This window comes from Semicossyphus pulcher, unplaced genomic scaffold, assembly GCF_022749685.1.
Source record: "Semicossyphus pulcher isolate SPU_LCO1_2020_fin unplaced genomic scaffold, fSemPul1.0.p SCAF_4, whole genome shotgun sequence".
In the NCBI taxonomy this organism is placed as follows: domain Eukaryota; kingdom Metazoa; phylum Chordata; class Actinopteri; order Labriformes; family Labridae; genus Semicossyphus; species Semicossyphus pulcher.
The window spans coordinates 32,796,075-32,815,778 of record NW_027211715.1 but is presented as its reverse complement, the minus strand read 5'-3'; the positions used below and the strand labels follow the sequence as shown (position 1 = coordinate 32,815,778).

Genomic DNA, 19,704 nt, shown 5'->3' with positions numbered 1-19,704 from the left:
CATTACACCGCCGACAGGATGCATTAGTATCCGTACAGAGGCGTGCGGGGTTGTGGTGGACTGCCCCAGTTTCTCCTCGCCTCTCTCTCTCCGTCTCTCCCTCTGTGCCTGCGCGTCCCCACTCAGCCCCAACGCCAGAGGTCTTGAGAGGAAATTAAGGCTAGCAGACCGGAAAAGCTTGATAAGATTTTTTTTTCTTCCTCTCCGAGCTGTAGTATATCTGAGGGAGGATGAGGAGGGTGGAGGGAGAGAGTGGTGGCAGCGGAGAGAGGCAGACAAGCAGAGGAGGCGGAGAGCAGAGCGACCTCCGCTGGTCTCCAGGAGAGCTGCAGCTCAGGAGGGGAGGAGAAGCAGAAACACTCGGTTAACTGCGGGTGATGAGTCGGGTCAAGAGGTCAAGTGGGGTTCAGGTTGCAGAGGTCACCGAGTTGCCCCCTGCAGCAGTAAATCCTTCATTTAAACTGTGGAAGCAAAGTTTCTTCCCGTTTTTTCCCCCCTTTCCTGCCGGGTTACATAATCAGATCATTAAGACACTTTTTAAATAAGAATATTAATGATGGGCAAAACAAGAAAATTCTAATAGATATAAAAAAATATAAACTAGAAATTGACATTATATTTGTTGCAGAGTTGCAGAGTTAAAGTTATTCCCTAACCTTGGAACCATGAGTTCAAAAATCAAAGCAGAAAACCAAAACAACAGGAATAAGATTAATAATAAACATTATGGGCTGTAACAACAGAATAATTGTAAAAAATGATGAACCAACTTTGCAGGGCCAAAACTGCACTTTAATACAGAAGCCCTACGCAGACATGCATCCATACACTTTATTTACTCCATTTTCCCGTGATAACGAGTCATTTCCAGTTGACTTATTTCTCTGGTTATCTCGAGATAACAAAGCTGGTTTTCTCGTGTTAACGGGATAATTTTCTGTCGATCTAGAAAACAGAACAACAGGCTGCTCACTGTGATGTTACAGAGCAGGACATGCCATGCTGCCATCGCCCACACTGATGACTTAAGTTCAGCCTGTTTTTGATCATCGTTGTAGTTTTACTCAAACTTTAAGTCTTTTATATCGCAGTATTTTAAATATTCAGTTTTTGACTTAAAGAGGTGGAAGATTTAAATACTACAAAAACTCTAAATCCAAATTATGAATCATCAGTTCCCCCTATTTAATTACACATTGTAAATATTGCTATTTTTACTCTTCTACAGTTGCAGCTAAAGATTAGACGTATGTTAAAAACACAATCAGTGGTTGAAATAAGCTTCTCCTCCAGCAGCTACAGTAATAACATGCTGCTTGCTTGTTAATGCATAAGAAACTGTTCATATTTATGTCATATAAAAGAGAGAACATTTAAGACATAGAGGGTTATTATACTTTTTTAAAATGTTGCCTACAATAAGTCTGTAATTTTACTTTTTAGAAAAGTAAAGGAAGGCTTATCTGTTCCTTGTAACTGAGTCTATTTTTATTGTGTTAGTTTAAATTTCTTCTTCCGACTCTGGTGATGAATATTACTTAAATTATAAATAACTCAGACTTCAGTACAGTGCACAAGCAGAACTCCACATCTGCTCGGAGGCTGTGAAACACTAAACATCAGCTGAAGGCTCAGAGTGTGAGATTCACCTCGAGGGCCGACCACCTCAGAGAGAGATAGGGATGAGATCACAGCCTCTCCACGACTAATCAGCTCCATATGTGTGCATGTCTATCACTGGTCAGCAGGCAGCCAATCAGAAGCCGAGGATGTACTTTACTCAAGTCCTGCAGAAGAAAGGCAGAGGGAAGTGGAGACAGTAGAGCGAGGACATGACAGGAATGAGCCAGTTATTGAACCTCCTGAGCCGGATTTAAGTCCAAACACACGGCATAAAGGCAAATGTCACTCACAGGACAACAGTGCCCTCTATGGCCAATAAATGAACTGCAAAGAAGTTCTCCTGGCACATAATGCACTGTTACAGATTAATTCAAAGCTACGAGATGTAAAATTCTGTGACTGAAATATTAGAAGAGATTCTGATGACATTTGTTTGAAGAAAAATTGGACATCCCTGGTGAAAATAAGGAGCTTGTGATCGATTTGGCCGCAGAGTCAGACAGAAAAAGTAGTTGCTTTTTTTCTTTGCTTTTATCCCAACTCCTCTACCACTGAAGGGTCACGCAAAATGTAATCCTAAGGACTACTTTTCAGGGACTAAAAAGCTCCCGTTTACTGTGTTTCCTCCGTTTTCTTCAGACCCACAAAGATTGTGCAAGCTAATCCACCAAAGGCCACTAAAATGCATCTGATTTTACGCATCATTTTGGCATACTATACAACAAAGATGATGCCACATAAACCATATAAAGTCACTGATTTGTGCGACACTGAAAACAGCAGCACGACTTGAATCTTCTCCTTGCTCCCTGTTGTTGCAGAGTTCATAAAATGCTCATAAAAGCTAAATAGGGCCTTGACGTTGTTGTTCGTCCATCTGCAGATGCTTTGTTCTGTTACAGTTTAGGGGTACGTCCATCTGAGCAGGAACTTTTTGGGAGGCTCCTCTTCCTTGGGATAAAAGTTTCTTTGGTGGAAACATAGTTATATTGGCTTTTATATAAACATCAACTGCACACGACATTATTAAAGATGGTTTAAAAATCAATCAAAATATAAAATATTGGCAGCCGTTAAAGTGACATATTTTGTCTCTAAAGGTCAGAAAAAGAAATTTGACTCGACATTTTCACAACGTAACATTATCATCCTGTTGGATTTGTGCTGATTTCCACCTGATGAATTAAAAGCTCAACATTCAGCCTCTATTAGCTCTGTTTTGGTCTGCACCAACTCCTGAGGGAATAATCCGTCTCTGTAGCTGCTAAATGCTTCGCTCTGTGTAACAGCTGGGCTCTAATCATGTCTGCTGTTTGCAGCTGAAAAGGTAGCGTACAGTGGGTTTATTAGACCTTGTTACCTGAAAACAGCCGATCAATGCAGCTTAATAAATGATCCCTTTGGACATTTTAACAGGGACGTGTAAATGAAAACTTTTAGTTGAGTCTGATAGATGTAAAATATCAAGATGTTACTGATCAGATCATAACTCAAAGCCTTCTTTCTCGTCGAGATATCAGCCTGTAATTTGGCTGCCATATAGAAAAGCCAGAAGGTGATGTTGAGTTAAGATTTGTTTATTTTATTGGTCACACTCTTGTTAACAAACCTTTTACAGCAATTGGTACACATGACAGAACTGGTTGGTAGGTAACTGTTGTTAGTAGTAGTTTGTGTATTAAATGTTGTGTATAAAATGTATTATTGTTTCACAGGTTACAGCTCTGTGTTTAAGGCCGGTGTTCAGTCTCAATCCCCTCGCTAAGAAAAGAAGAAAACAAAGGTCAGACCCAGTTAAAGCTAAGCTAGACGTCTACATTGATCTGTCGGTGTAGAAAGCATTTCTGTTTCCTTTGTTGAAACTAACATAAATAAGATGCTATGAAGTGAGACAGATGCTGTTTCATGTGCTTCTGTCTCCCCCCGCTGGGCTCCTTGTTGACCTCTGTTCATTTTAACCCTGTTTTTATATCAGCATTAGCTTTGAATAGCAAGAAGCTCCACCCATGAGTGTGTTCCTGTAGTTGGAGAGGATGGTGTCGACACTGTTACCGCTACAAACACATGTTTTGTGAGGCACTTTGGAAACGAGTGTCATTAAAAAGAAAACAGTTATCTGGGATTTTCTTCAGTTGGCTAAGAGAAAGTTGCTGCTGTTGGAGCTTCCTTTTCGAATCTCTAAGACCAGTTTGTGGAGTTCCTCTGACAGCGCCACCTGGTGGGAGAATAATAGACATCTTACATAACATTAGAAAAGTGTTGTTTGCAAGATGTGTGTCTGTATGGAGTTTGAATGCAGATTATGAGCTTGTGTGTGACTCACGGTGTAAGAGTCTGGCTCCTGCAGCCTCTTATGTCGAGGGTGCAGAGTCTGGAGGGAGCTCTGGACCTTTGCTCTAGTTTCTGCAGCGCTGCACAGAGGGTGTGTGACCTAGAAAGTGCGGGACACACATTCACTCAAACACAGAAGAGTCCTGAGGTCTTACGTTGTTTTGTTCTGTGCAATGTCTCAAACAGGTGAAATCTGTCTTTTCAGGGGTGATTCTGAATGCTTTGTTGGGCATTAAAACAAATGTTATGGCTTCTATTAAATGTGGTTTATTATTCTAAGTTTAGCTAATGTTGCTAATATACACCTACTAGATGACATCGCAAGTATAGCCCTGTGAACATGCATTTTTCCTACATTTCGCACAATACCATCTTCTATAAACTCCCACACATCATCCTTGAACTTGCTCTTCAGACGTGGTTTACTGTATTAAAGCAGAGACAGAAAGATGCTGAATCCAGTTGCAGATATTATGGGTGTGTCCTCCATGAAGCCCAGTAAATCTACACTGTCATATATTTTAAGCCTACAAGATGTGCACTTCATACAGTCCACTTCTGGTGTAGAATCCACCTGACTTTGCGCGGAGAATAACCCACATATATCACTGTGATGACTGGAAGGAAACAGTCACAGTCCATCCTCACCTGTCCATTTAAATACACCTCCTGACGCAGACAGGTGACCTGAGCTGGAGTGACTGACACAGGGGAGTGATCACAGCGCAGAGGGTAACAGCTCAGAGGCGCTCCTGCCTCTGGAGGAGACTCCACAGCGAGACTCACCAGGTCCATGAACGGATGTCCTGCAGCAGAGAAAACGTGTGAAACCTTTAAAGGAACACGAGGGGACACAGAGCAGGTCCTCGCTGTAGCTTAGTTGCACGTCCCCACTCTTCCTGTCTATCTTACTGTCCTATCAAATAAAGGCAAAGGCCAAAATAATTTTCTTTTAAAAAAAAAGGAACACTAGCAGCCCTGTGAGGCTCGTTATACTTTAAGAAACCAAACAAGAAGAGTGTTTTCCACCTCCTCCTCAGCTGTTTTATTACCTCAATAACTGTTCCCCTAATTAGTTTATGGGCCCATTCAGACTTCAATAATTGTCATATCAGGGTATCATGATACCTGTGATTGATAAGAGACGTAACAATGCATATCAATCCAGTAATCCAAATATGGTCACTTCTGGCTTAAAAAAAACAAGATGCCAAACTCTAGGCTTCAACAGGGGAGTTCACAGACCAACAGGGTGACGTCACGGGGGCAAAGTCAACTTCTTTTAAACAGTTTTGGGTTAAAATGTAAGAAAAATTATGCAAGAAAAAGCTAGAATGTCCAAAAAGTGTGTAAAATGATGAAGATGAATTCTCACCCTCAGCATCCACCAGCCTGTAGACAGCTTTCCTCCCGGGGACGGTGCTCTTCTCTGGGTCCTCACTGATCTTCATCCTGGGCCTCCCCCTCACCTCCACCAGCTAACACATGCAGCAAAATGACACCATGAAAATGATCACATGATAGAAGAGGTGATTTTAGGTTGTTTGCTGATTTGTATTTAACCCATTACCTTATACACACATCCCAGAGACGGCTGTTTTGTGCAGGTGACTAAATGTGTTCCAACACCGACCACACTGATCTCATTCTCCTGAAACAATTAAAACAGATCATTAAAGGAAACAGCAAAAAGCTTGAAGGATTAGCTTCTTGTTCATCATATTTTAAATATAATGTGTAGTTAATTTACCGTCTTGTTGAGCTCAGCAATGCTTTCCTCTGAGATGTTATTGGTCCCGACGATGATCAGTGAGTCGAAGGCACAGATTGAGAAACTGTCGCGTTTAAAGAGAACAAAAGGAAAGATTAACACAATGGACAATCAGTCTTCTGGAGGATTGAAGGTTTTAAAGACAAACTGATGCACACATACAGCATGGCCCCTCACTCACTGCTCGCTGCAGAGTCTGAACACACGGCGGACATCGAGCGACTGCCTGCAGAGGTCTCCGCTGTCCAGGCGAACTCCTATAGGCTTGTAGCCCAGCTCGCACAGGGCCAAGGCCACGGCACAGAAGTTCAACAGACCACTGCTGCAATCAGACACACAGGGACACACATTTCACCATGTGAGCTTTAAACATGGTCTGTAATGATGCTGAAGATCACCGCGGGTTCTTAGAAATTATTTTCACCACAATTCTTTATATGATTTTATAACAGATTAATTAATAGTAAAGGTATTGTGAAAACCAGTGAGCATCTGTGCATCCACTAATAGTGATGGATATGGACCTATGTGTCTGTTATAATGAAATAAAGTAGCACAAGAAGAACCATGACACTGCCACATGTTCAAACGTTAATACTTACCAGCCCACACTGTAACTGTCAATCACAGGGAGGAAGTTCTGAGGGTAGGCGATGGCGTAGGACAGAAAGGCAGCCAACTCGCCCTCACGGATCTTCCCAGGCTGCGCTTCCAGAAGCTCGCACACACGACTCAACCAGCCCTTGGTCAACGAAATGATGTCAACTGGATCAGGGTCTCCGTTCAATGCCACGAGGGTCTGAGCGGAGACGTTAACAGGGACGTGTTAAAAAACTGGATATTAAGTATGAACAGTGAGCATGGAAATCTCAGGTATTTAATCTTTTTGTCTTTTCCCTTTTATGTCATATTGTGTAAAATGAATCACTAAACTACTTTTCCTCATTCCTCACAATGAAGTTCGAGGCTAACCAACCCACTTCATTCACACTGTTGGCTGCCTATTTTGCCTGCAGGTCCATGGTGACCCCGAAGTCCTACCATCCCATATATCGGTGATCTAATTAGTCATAAGGTTAAAAAGGACATCATCTCTAACTAGATTCTCAGTGGGGAATTATGGTCATTAAACCGCACAGATACATGAGGTATTACTAGCAGGAACTGACCCTTACTTACTGCCAAAGCTTGCCCATTCTCAAACAATATAATAGCATCTAAACCAACGATAAATCTATACTCTGATCAGTAAATCAAATCTAAAACAGTATCTTCTCCCACAACCTGTCGTCACTGAGCTAAATACATGCAAAACTACAGAAATGATCGTTTGACTGGAGGAGAGAACACACACCTGTGGCCAGACCTCCTCCAGGGAGGTAAAAGAAGTGACATATGAGTGCGCCATGGTCCCTGCGACGGGGATCCCAAACAGGAAACCAGCCTGAACGTTACTGGTGAGATCAAACCCTGGAGGACAGATTCTAGTGTCAGTCTGTGTCCACATTATGAAGAGGTTAATGCAGGACACACTAAGCCGGAGGAAACACGCCTGAAAAAGGTTCAATTTGGGACATTTGGAAAAACGATTTCCTGCTAATCATCACTGTCGGCTCGTTATAAAGGAAAGCTTTTACATTCCTCTTCTCGACTTTCGTTAATGTACATTCACTATTTGTTGGGAAACACCCATCCACATTTCTGCAGCAGAAATAAAGATAAAGTTTTATAACATGCATGTTGTTTCAGGGATCTCAGGCTGCATTTGTTTTAATTGATTTAGCATAGCTACTTGAGGCTAAAAAAATGTGTCGAGAAAAACCTTTGACGGTGAGCTTCAGAACATGAATATTTAAACACAACACTCACCTCCAATGTAAGTGTATCGTGAGGCGGTGAGGCCTCCATCTGGTCCCTGTGCCCTCCTGAGGCCCATCTCAAGCAGCTTCCTACTGGGGCCGGCTGCCAGGCGGAAGCGGGCGGCGTTACTGCACACAAGACTGACAGAAAAGCAGGGAAGAGAACAGAAACAGGCTGTTTTAGGTTGAATACTGGAACCAAACCTTTACACAGTGTTAGAAAAGGGGCAGTTTAAAGCTGTGGCTGGCTGAGTTATGATTAACACCAATGTGAAATACAGCTACAGCTTCAACATGTCAGCATTGTTTTCCCTTAAATATTGTTATTGTGTTAAAATGTTTTCTGTGTTCGTGTTGGTTGTTACCTGGCGTAGTTTACCAGACACAGTAAACTGGTTTCAAGGAGTTGAACCACAGCCAGCGGACCTGCAACCTCCATCAGAGGCACCTGCAGATACATTACACACGTAGCACACGTTAGCCCCTATGAACCGCCTGCATACAGACCCTGTATGTGACCTTCGACCTTCACCCTGAAGCCCCACTGCTCACCCTGGCAAAAACCACAGTGCCCTCTGGCACGGCTCGGAGTGTGACGCCGGAGCAGTCCAGCTCCCGAAGGAACTTGAAGAAGGCCGGGTCAGTGGCGGGGGGCAGCACGGAGCGCAGGAACTCCACATCTGGATCAAAAACACAACAACATTAGCACAACAGCTGGAAGCATGTCAGTGAGACCAACAACAGAGGGCACCCTTCATGCTACAACACATGTGCTCTTACACAAGCAGCACATGTTCTGCATGTGCCCCCTCCCCTCACATGTCATGTCTCACCACACACCCAGACACACACATGTTTACACACTTATAGAAGAGACAGAGGTAAATCTAATAACTCTGTACAGCTAATCTAATCCTGCAGCTGCCAGCAGACTTCAGAGGTGTGACTGTGCTGAAGTTTAGACTCAACATGTTTGAGGGTGGCCATGACAGGCTGCTGATTGCAGTTGTGGAAAGCTACTTTAGTGAAGTACTTTTATTGTATGCTACCTTTTTGTTTTGGTCAACAGAAAGTATTAAGAGCCCTTGCATAAGGAAAATTACAGATACACCTGTGTTTACAGTACGCTGCTTACAATCCTACTCAATACAATATATTTATAGTGTAGCAATTAAACATTATGTTAGTAAAGGATTAATAATACTGATGCATCAATATGCAAAAAGCACTTTAGTTGAAGCTGGTCAATGTTGCTAGTTTACACTACTTCACATTCTGTTAGGAAGAGTATTTTATGATGTTTTGAGCGCATAGTTTTGTCTCATTTAAAGCCTGAAACAAACAGTCACATGGAAGTTAATCACACCCTCATAGGATGGATGTATAACTTTTGCACTGAGAGGAAACAGTTTGTCAACATCCATGGACGACAGTCATCAGTATTCAGCACTCAGACTGGGGTACCCCTGGGGTACCACAGGGTTCTCTCACCCTTGTTGTTCACACTGCACACCAACGGCTGTGTTAGTCATCAGGATAGTTGTGCGTTGATTAAATTTGCAAAAGATGTCACTCTAATAGGTCTTTTAAAGGACAATAGGACCAATTACAGAGCTGAGATAACCAACTGGTTTCTAAACAACTCATTGCTTTCAAACAAAAAGACAACCAAAGACATGATTATTGACTTTAGAAGAGATGGTAGATAGGTAGCTGGGAGACAATTGTGCAGTATGTATTACATGGCAGATAAGCACACTTTGAATTTAGCTCACAAGATCAAAGCAGAACCATCGCACCCCCTGTGGTCTAACTATGAACTTTTAAATTCAGGGTGCAGATACAGAATGCCCCGGGGTGCAGACTAAAAGAGGCATCACATCCTCTGTCCCACACAGCATTCAGCTGATTTTAAACTTGGCACTCAACACTTTATTGAACTTGGCCCTTGATGTCCCTCACAGATGACCACAGGATGCTTAATAACTTAATGATGTATTTTTAGATGACTTTGTTTCTTGTTTATGATGTGCTGTCCTGAAAGGTTGTTCATGTCTTTTGTTTTTATGTTCTTGGTGCAACACAAATTCCCCTCGTGACAACAAAGGTTTCATTCATTCATTCATTCATTCATTCATTCATTCATTCGATGACATTTCTAAGACAAGTAACATACTTTTGTTCTCTCTGTTAAAAAAGTTGTGCAAGACAACTTTTTATATTGTTTAATTATAACCATCTTAACTTGAACTGCAGCCTCTCCAAAAGCAGACTCGTAACCGCCTGCAGCTACATGCACACATGATAAGTGTTTCAATGAACTTTCTCCGCAGCAGTGTGCGCCATGTTTCTTCATCACCTTTACCTACACAGAAGAGATTACGGATAAATCTTGTGTGCTAAAGTTCACAGCTAAACGTTCACAGGGTTCACTGAAATACTCCCTCGGTATTCTCCTTTCCACTGAAACCCTCACATGGGTCGCACGGTTAAGTATTACGCAACCACAGCGGTATGCGTAAAAGGACTTGGGGGCGGATTTCAATGTCATTCTGCCTTGATGAAAAATAACGTTGTCATTGATAAAGTTTTGTAATTAAAACAGTTTCAACAGAGACATAAAGGGCATGTTAACTTCCTTACCTTCGTCTGTGAAGCGAAAGCTGCGCAGGAACAGCAGACAGTCATGTACCCCGGCGAACAGCGAGAAGCCACCGCCGAACGGATTGTCCCTGAAGAAGAGCTCGAACACGGCGGGCTCCTGGTGCCTGCCGGCCCGCCAGTACGCGTACGCCATGGTGAACTGGTACAGGTCCGTCAGCAGCGGGGGGACCCGCTCCCGGATAGACCGCTCCATAGCCCCGCATGCGTTGCTGGTCGGCGCTGCCATGTTATTCAAGCTCTGGCTCCAGGTTCACTGATGCCGTGCTTTCTGGGACTTGCAGTTCTGGCTCCTGCTGAGGCAGCAACAGAGCGGGGACTCTACAAATACCCCTCAGGCAGGGAAAGGCGTGCTGCGCCACAAACATCCTGCACTTCCAGATTCAGAAGATACCTTCCTGAGCATACAGTTTGATAGATGGCATTCATATCCACTTTTTTACACTGATTATCGGATACTTTTAACTTTCCAGGGACACTCATCCATGTTGCCTTGTAACGTCCTGAAAGAGGAGTGGTGCAGTTGTTATCAAAACTTTCACTGTGTAAATTATAAAATATATGAGCCCTACAGTTAAAAGGGGATATAGTACAAGTGCAAATCACTCAGCAGAAAATGTACTTAATTTAACCTACAACACCACTTTCCACACGTTAGGCAAATGTAGTGCAGTAAAATTATAAACAGCACACAATATAAACATTCAATACCTTAAAAATCGAAGATTTACGGTAATTAGGTACATATTTTAATATTAATTTCTGCCCATATCAGGAAAATAATAGATCTGCAGGAGAAACTGAGACTAAAACATTTTAGTCAAGAAAAGGCACAAAAAACAAATCACAGTATCTCATTTTATTCAACAAAGACCTCACTGTGGATATTTTGCAGTAAACTCTTAAATGGTCGTGAGATTGTTTTGTTGCAGTTGCCAGCGACTTTGAGTGTTTTGCACATTAAATGTTGTGCGGTTTAAATTCAGTTTTCTTCTTTTGACTCTATTTAAAGAAAGTTTTATTTTTGCTATTTCAGGTTTTGCATATTGAATTTTTATTGAGCCAAATTCTGTGTTAAGCTCTGCAAATATCTGCTACTCTGAAAGTTAGGCAAAAAGACATATATTAAAATATATAAATTATGTTCATGATGTATAACAACTGTCCTGTCTTTAGCATAAGTGCTATAATTACCTACTTTGGATTAACTAAGTGTAATTAAGGATTTTGCATGTGATCGTTCTTGAAATGCATGCACAGTTCCACGAAGTCAGAGCTAAAGGAAATTAACTTTGACACTGACTGAACTTGTTCTAGTGTTGAGTGCAGCTTTCAGCCTCTTAAACATTGAAGCAGCAGCCTCAGCAATCTGGGGTGTGATAAATCCAACATGTTTTGAGGTGATTAACAGGAAAAAAGAGGGAAAAATGTCCTTTATAACCAATTATGGCGTGTTAATCTTTTCCCTAATCTCTGATTTTTATTACTGGATAGTTACGCCTCTCAAAAACACATCAACCGCAACCTGTAATGAGGGGTCGCAAATAGACATGGCTTTGTTTGAGGGGTGGAAAACCAGGCCCGGAACAACTACTGAAGCCAATGAATCAAACACTCCGTATCATCAGCACAGGCTTGAAGTATAAGAAAGTAGTTGCCTTTCCAGTCTGCCAGTATTTCAACATCTAGTGTACATCTTTAACCATCTCAATCTGTCATTATCCCAGTTCCCCCTGCTGCCCACTGCCGTCCTCCACAGTAGGGACGCATCCTGCGAGCTCGTTGCTCAGCGTGTGCTTCTGTCCTCCCCACAGTAAGTGTGTGGGCTGTCCCGATTGGCCGTGCTCTGAATCATAAACAAAGAATGGGCTGAGCTCAATGGCCAGAGCCGACCGGACCAGACCGACCCCCCCTCCACGCTCAGAGCAGGGGTGGTAAACTCGTCCGCTGACAGGATGCATGTACAGCGCCTCGGGGCGGAACGGGACAGTGAGCTTGTCCGCCCCGCCACAGAACGATAGCAGCTCCTGATCTGGACTCTGCAGCAGGTGGGTGAAGACTACAGGTCGGTCATCGCAGCGCAGGAAGTTCCTCTCCCTACCACACAGGGACAAGAAGGGGAAGTCCTCCTCGTAACGACCACTCTCATTTGAACGGAGTCGACTGAAGAAGAAGACCAGGAACTTTTTATCTGTTGATAGAAAAACAGGAAAGATGAGCAGGAGAAACAAATAATGCAATAAGAAAGTTTTACTTTATTGCAAATTAGAAACAGACGTAACAAATGTCTACCCACAAAATACTTTTCAGCAACTATTTGATTAATTGTTATTTTGTTAGGGGAACATGCACCGCTTCAGTCGCTTAGAATCCCTTAACTTTTTGATATTCTTTGTTTTTCTTAATGTTTAAAAAAAAAAAAGTCATTACACAACAAAAACATACAATGAATGTAATGACAAGCATTATTTGTGCATCCAAAGCCTTATCTTCTTCCTCTGTGCTGTAGAGCTGCATTGTTGTCCAAAAATATTAAAGTCACATCACTGACCCACACTGTTCCACTGGGTGACTGACTATTATGATTCAGTCCCACATACACCTACGTGCTGCCCCAAATACCAGGTAATCATCAAATGTAGATTAATCTGCCACTAGAAATAGTTCCCAACATATACATTTTTATCTCCTGTTCAAGTTATGCTTAATAAAACCAGCAGTGTCCAGCTGTTTGAGCTTTTTGATTAAAAACAAAAGCATACATTCGAGAACTCTTAAAGGTTTTAGTTTTTAGAAACAGTTCAAAATTGAACCAATGGGCTTGGAACTGACAGCCACAGACAGGAAGTCATGAGACTTTAGAAGAGCATTCCTGGTTTTCAGGTATTTCTATGTTGATTTATTTTGCATGGATGTCGTTGACATGTTATTTATTAGATCTTCTGTTCTCAAACTCAGACAAGCCTTGTTGCTACTAAAGCAAACTCTAACGCAGATGCATTTCGACAGACTTACAAGCTTCAACGTGATTACATACTCCGTTAAATAACCTTTTATGCGTTGTGTGTTTTAATTTTTACCTTTGAAGCAGGTGACAAAGTTCTTCACTTTTGTGTCATCAAGGAAAAGCTGAAAGTCAGGCACACACCAACATGTCATGCAGGAGAATCTTAAGATATATACATATTATTTAAGGTTCTATTGTCTGCCAGTTTATACTCTCACCTGTCCTTGGTGGTCGATGTAGTAGAAGTATTCTCGGATACGTGGTTCTGGGCTCTGGCCCTGGATGTATGAAGCGGTGGTTCTGGACGCGGTGTAGCCGGGGGGCAGGCAGCGGAGAGCGGTCAGAGCTCTGCAGCTGAGAGCCGCAGTCCGGAGGAGCAACATGTCCGAGTAGGAGCACAGAGCGAGCGAATATGTTCCGGAATAAATACGGAAACAGAGAAGACGACTGGTGTGTTAACCGGGGGCCGCTGCTGGAAGTCGAAGTTACTTAACAGAAGCTAGCTTTAACCTCATGTTATTGTTTACATCAGGGCAGAGGTAGGACCCGGAAGCATTTAACTGTTCGTAGGGTTTTTAAATTCTGCCGCCTGGTGGACGCCGATGGAATTTTTGTGTATAACGTTTACACTACGATTATATGAAAATATAAGACCAGCGCATTTCGATACTTTGCATAAAATGTCAAATAAGCTATAAACTATCTATGGTTCACATTACCTATTTTTGCCTGGACTGTATTGATATTCAAAAGCTTGTAATTTTATGTCGGTTAAACTTTGCTGGCACATTTAATTTATTTAATTGACATTGATTTTGAAAAGTGCTCTATAAATATAGGTTTGTTTTCATTTTTATTATTCTTACAAAATCAATTGCATTTTTTACAGAACATTTTACAAGTACTAAAATACTTTCAAACCAGTGCACACACACACACACACACACACACACACACACACACACACACACACACACACACACACACACACAGAATAGAAATGAGTAAAGGTAGATAAAACTAATGGAATACATAAAATAAAAAAAGATAAAATGCAATAAAACATTTATTTACAAGAAAACTATAGAAGAATAAATCCTAAAACTAATAGTAGACTAATACTAAAACTATTTCCTATTTCATTTCTATACTTGTAGCTTATATTTGGTTGCATAAAATGTCACAGACCTTCATATGAATTTATCGCTATAAAGAATGTAAGCAGCCTACATATTGTATAATAACTTCGCATGTGAGATCGTAAATTTCCAGCAGCGAGCGAAATAGCTGAGTGAACACAACAGGGCTCTTCAGGGAGCTGCATGTTAATGTCTTGGCTGATAAAAGAAGCACATAAACAACCACATTCCTTCTCTATAACACAGCGACAGACAGACAGGCTGCAGAGAGACAGACAGGCTGCTGCTCATGTTGAAATGCCAACACCCCCTAAAACAAGAAGAAGAGTATAAACAGAGGCTTCTTTGGCCTCACAGATGGGACTGACAACACACAAAGCGGCTGATTCAGACGAGCTGGTAATGACTTGAACTTCATCCAAAAACATAAAAACCCTTCAGTAAATACTGAAGCTCCAGCTGTGACCCACATTCACCTACCTGAACCTGTGTGTCTCTTCCGCCTTCCTCGTCATCCTCCCTCAGGTAGGGTGGAGTTGTTTCTACCTGGACATTCAACACAATACACTGAAGAGTGATTCAAGGACTCAATAATGGCGTTATAGTTGGACTTTAGGGTTCTTTCATCGACTTATATTCACGGTAAGTTGATCTGTAGTTCAACGGTCGAATTATTTGTGCGCATGTCATTTAAGTTAACGAAACCAACGTTATTGGCTAAAGTTAGCTTCTTACACCTGCTAACTTGCCTTTTCTTTCTTATACCTTTTATTGAAACTACACACCTGCTCCACTGTTTATTGACATACATTATACATAACTTTGTAGATAAAAGTGTCGTTTTGGTTTGTTTTCCATTATAAAATAGTCTTGAGGGTTGAAATTTACGGAAAGCTAACGTTACTTTTAACGTCTTGGCGTTCTTACGTGATCTTACGTCAACGGCAAGTTTCTTCAAGGAGGCCTAGTTTGTCTGTTATTTTAAAATTAACGTTAAAAATGAGCTAATATGTGTACCGTAAGTAGCTTTTGAATGACAGCTGTTGCATTTTAGTTCCTTGTGTGTAAGCGGGACAATTTTATATATTCAAAGGTCATTTCTGTATCTAGACTGACGTAAGGTGAGGTCATGAGCCAGCCGCCCCGTTCAAACCGGGGACACCGGGAGAGAAACGGAGACCACCGACACTACCGGGACTCTCGTGATGACAGACGTTCGTCACCTGACAGGTGTGTGGTTAATGTACTGTCATCAAAGATCATGAATTCCACCTGTTTTCCTGTAATAATATAATTATCTTTGTGTTCATGAATTTAATGAAATGATAGCAGGACTAAATCTAGTTTCAAACCACCCATATGTTTTTGTTAATTTGTTGTTTTCACACAAGGTTTAAAATAAAAAAGGTGTTAATAAAGACAGAGAAGTTACATAGATACAATGTAATAAAACATGACATTAAAAACTTTATAGAAATGTGGATTTTATTTAACCACAAGCTCAATCCAGCACTTTATTGTACAGTAGCCTAAGTAGCCTACAATGTTTTTGTTAAACATTATTATCAGGACGCTGTATTTTATTATAGATTTAGCCAATTTTCTCAGAACTGTAGTTCATTGTATGTTTTTTTCCTATGACTTTTTATTGTATTTTTCATCCTACCTGCTTAAATGTCCATATCTCATTGTGTTTTTTGGAAACAATTCATCCATCTAAAAGAATAATCATTAAAAAGATTGTGTCTCAGTTTCAATAGCTCTTTTGCCATCAGTTTCTTTAATATTGCTTTACCATTTATGAATCACACTCAAGAAGCAAATGGCATTGGTTTTAAACATTTTGTTAAAAGAATATAATGTTATCCAAAAGAACAAACAGCAGAATTACAAATAACTCATTTTCATGATCATTTCATCAGTTTGACATAGATAAGGTTCATCGCTACAGCGGTACCAAACATTTTCTATATCAGTCCAAAACAGGCTTAAAATAGAGGAAGGTAACTCCCTCAGTATCATGATGCATGTATTTTCATGTTGCAGGTCTTCCTCTCGACCTCCGTATTACCCCAGAGAAGACAGCCCCCCTCCCAAACATCACGCTCGGGAAGTCCATCAAGTGGAGCACCATGAATCCAAATGCACAAATGTTTGCTCTCGGAGAGGTGAGTCTAAATCGGAGTGGAAGCATCTGTGTCAAATCAAATGAAATCTCTTAGAATAGCGTCACAGTTTCACTCTCATTGCAGCTCAGTTCCTCCTTCTTTGAATACTGGACAGACCGGTTTTCTGATGTTTACACACCTTGTTTCTCAGTCTGGCGGAGTAACATGGCCCTTCAATGAAAGAGAAAGCTGATATCTAAATCTCAAAGACTAATCACATGCTTCTAACCATTTTTAAACACCGAGCAGTAAAATAATTGATCCTTTTTCAATGTTTATGTTTTGTCTAGCGCTTGAATCACAAAATATGAAAAACAGGTAATTGTTTGTCATTTCTAAAGCAAAAATGGCGAAACAGTTTGAGTTCCAGCCTCTCAAATCTCAGGATTTACAGTTTATTTCTGTTTCATGGTATTTTGATTATAATATATATTTGGGCTTTGTACTGTTGGTCAGGCAAAACATTACATTCGAGGACATCACCCAGCTGTTGGAACTTGTGATGAGCATTTAAGCTATTTTTGGACATTTTGTAAATTGAAATTGTAAATTTAATCTATATCTTCATGTTTCACTCTAAGAGAATCTAGCGTCACACCTTTTTTATTGCTACTCAGACTTAAGCTTAGAACCACATATCCAAAAGTTGTCCAGTCAGGCTTCCTCTAAATACGTTTACTTGACTTTCATCCTGTTTTCTGAGCCTCTTCTGCTTTATGTGTCAAATTCCTGCAGGCATTGTGCTGATCTGCGCTGTTCTGACCAACGCCCTGGTCCTGATCTGCGTGGTTGCAGCTCAGATGGTGACATCAGGATTGTCCTCCATGGGCGGGCTCGGAGGCTTCGACATCAACTCCAACTTTAACCTTCAGGGCACGGAGCTGCAGAAGGTCCGAGAACTGGACATGCAGTACAGCCAGATGAGGGCGCCGGGCATCTATGGTGGACTCGCCTTCAGCCTCACGCTCGGGGTTCTCTCCCTGCTGTTTGTGGTTGCCGGAAACAAACCGCCCCACCTGATGTCCAAGAAGCTTCTGTATGGAGCGCTGGTGTTTCAGGCGGTGGGCGCGGTGGCGTACGTAGTTGCCGTGGGGCTCTACCTGCACTTCATCATCGGGGTCAACTCCACAGATGTGTGTCAGCAGCGCGAGAGGCTGTACGCAGGAAGGGGCTACACCTGGATGAACTGTGACGTCAGCGGGGCGGATGCAGCCGTAGCTCTGTTCGGGCTCATCACTGCCATCCTGTACACCGCCGGCACGGTGCTCACCATCCAGACCATCCGAGGAGTTAGGCGCTACCTGCAGGAGCTAAACCGCAGAGAGGCGGAAAAGCGGCAAGCCCGAGCCCAGCCACACAGAGCCCCGCTGAGGGCTGAAACCACGGATGTGTGAGGGGTCCAGGGTCGGACAGCCGAGCACGTATCACAAAGAACAGGAGTGGGTTCACCAGCTGTGTTTGGACCTGACTAAGGTTTTCTGGTGTCATGAAGCTGGCTCACTTTAACCAGGGTAAATCATCATGGAAACCTATGATGCACAGCTAACCTGCTCTGATTATGTTCAGAGCATCATGGCTAAAAGTACTTAGTTTACAATATTGTGAATTTTTAGCAATCACCTTATGTTTGGCATTCCTTTTTGCTTTAACTCTAATCCAGAAAAGAAGCTTTAGTTATAACAGTAGCATGAAGCATGGATGATTTATAATATATAATGTATCAATTAGCACGTTCTCGGTCTAACCCTGGGTAACCTGCCAGTTGGATGTTTCCAGAAAAAGTCCAAAAGAAGGATCTCAGGACAGGAAGCATCCTGATCAGATGCAAAGCAGCAGTGTCTCTACTCTGAGCTCCAATTGGACGTCCCAACAAGCATGTCAAACTGGTAGAAGACCCTGAGGTAGAGCAGGAACACGCTGGAGGGACAACATGTTTCATCTTGCCTGTGAATGCCGAAGGATTCCTCAAATTTCTGCACATAAATGTAGATAAATTCAGAAGTTTTTAATCCTTAGCCAATTTATAGCGAATGGATTCTAAGAATGCATTTCCGCCGTTTGCTCCCCACACTGACTTTTTTTCCTGCATATAACTGAAGAGGGCTCAGACGTGACTGTGCAATAGTACAAACAGAAACAAGAACACTTCTAAGATTAGCGCCAAATTAGTTTTAAAAAATCCCACTTAAGCATTTTAGGGGCTTTTAAAATACTATGATCAAAGGTAAAAGACATATTTTTTCACAACAATGCAGACAGGCTGTGTTTAAAAACAGGACAGAAAGTTTACGACACTAAAATGCCTTTTTTAATCACGATCATGAGAATATCAGTTTGAGTTTTTAGGTTCAATAAGATGATGACGGGGAATTTAAGTACACCCACTGTTATCGGAAAAATAATTGTGTAAATGTATTTTGTTTTATTAAATACTCCGTCTCTGACTATGATGATGTCGCTTGCACTGGCTTTAATTTTCTGTGAGCGCTCTTCTCTTCGCTGTAACAGTTAAGTTATCCAACATCATCACTGATATATCGTTGAAGCCAGGCGGATCAAATGGAGCCAGATTAAAGCTTAACTTGTTTTGTGATACAGGCCCTGAATTCATGTCTTTGTCAGTTTGTGCTCAGAGATTTGGATAAATGTGTGTAACATGTATAATTAATGTGTTTTTATATCAAAGTTTGACTTTTAATCGATGTTTTTGATACTGGAACTGTACAAGAATTTATCAACTCAAATTAAACATCACTGTGATTCTGTTAAACCTTTCTGTGTGATTATAAAAACAGCCTGTAGGGGGCACCAGCGCTCCGTCCTCCTCCTGCTCTGTCCTGCTGTTTGTGTCCGCTCTCTGTCCCCTCCAGAGGCTTCCTGCCAGCCATGACATCACTGCTGTGTGTCCCCTCTGTGCTGTCACACAAAGGGCCCCGCGCACACAAAGGACACAGCAGTGATGTAACTGAGGGACCGCTCAGTGAAAACTTAATTACTGTCAAAAGAAATCCTCTGCAGTGAGGTAATTACAAAATTCTAATTTTACCATTTCTGACAACACAAAGGAGCGATTGTGTCACAGCGGCACAAACAAGATAATGTGACAGAAGCAGAGAGAAAGGCAGAGGTCATGTTGTGCACTGAT

At 41.7% G+C, this 19,704-nt stretch overlaps 3 protein-coding genes across 4 annotated transcripts; 1 reads left to right on the top strand and 2 right to left on the bottom strand.

Moving 5' to 3' along the window:
* Positions 1-3,189: 3,189 nt before the first annotated feature.
* On the bottom strand, positions 3,190-10,474 carry naprt (nicotinate phosphoribosyltransferase). Its single transcript, XM_069680311.1, has 13 exons — positions 10,228-10,474; positions 8,137-8,264; positions 7,950-8,032; positions 7,595-7,725; positions 7,080-7,195; positions 6,328-6,524; positions 5,907-6,047; positions 5,705-5,789; positions 5,525-5,605; positions 5,330-5,432; positions 4,603-4,760; positions 3,947-4,054; positions 3,190-3,838 (listed from the first exon to the last, which is right to left on the bottom strand). The coding sequence occupies exons 1-13, from the start codon at positions 10,472-10,474 to the stop codon at positions 3,752-3,754; spliced, it is 1,665 nt and encodes a 554-aa protein (XP_069536412.1). The 3' UTR covers positions 3,190-3,751.
* Positions 10,475-11,041: 567 nt separating this feature from the next.
* cunh8orf82 (chromosome unknown C8orf82 homolog) lies at positions 11,042-13,764 on the bottom strand. Its single transcript, XM_069680367.1, has 3 exons — positions 13,471-13,764; positions 13,326-13,374; positions 11,042-12,436 (listed from the first exon to the last, which is right to left on the bottom strand). Exons 1-3 carry the CDS (start codon positions 13,633-13,635, stop codon positions 11,964-11,966), a joined length of 687 nt encoding a protein of 228 aa, XP_069536468.1. The 5' UTR covers positions 13,636-13,764; the 3' UTR covers positions 11,042-11,963.
* Positions 13,765-14,887: 1,123 nt separating this feature from the next.
* LOC138607149 (MARVEL domain-containing protein 3) lies at positions 14,888-19,329 on the top strand. Of its 2 annotated transcripts, none has more exons than XM_069679717.1 (4): positions 14,888-15,033; positions 15,502-15,621; positions 16,438-16,559; positions 17,295-19,329. In XM_069679717.1, the coding sequence occupies exons 2-4, from the start codon at positions 15,521-15,523 to the stop codon at positions 17,951-17,953; spliced, it is 882 nt and encodes a 293-aa protein (XP_069535818.1). In that variant the 5' UTR covers positions 14,888-15,033; positions 15,502-15,520; the 3' UTR covers positions 17,954-19,329. The 2 variants fall into 2 exon arrangements, with proteins under 2 accessions (XP_069535818.1, XP_069535819.1); XM_069679718.1 differs by having other exon boundaries at positions 15,485-15,621.
* Positions 19,330-19,704: the final 375 nt, after the last annotated feature.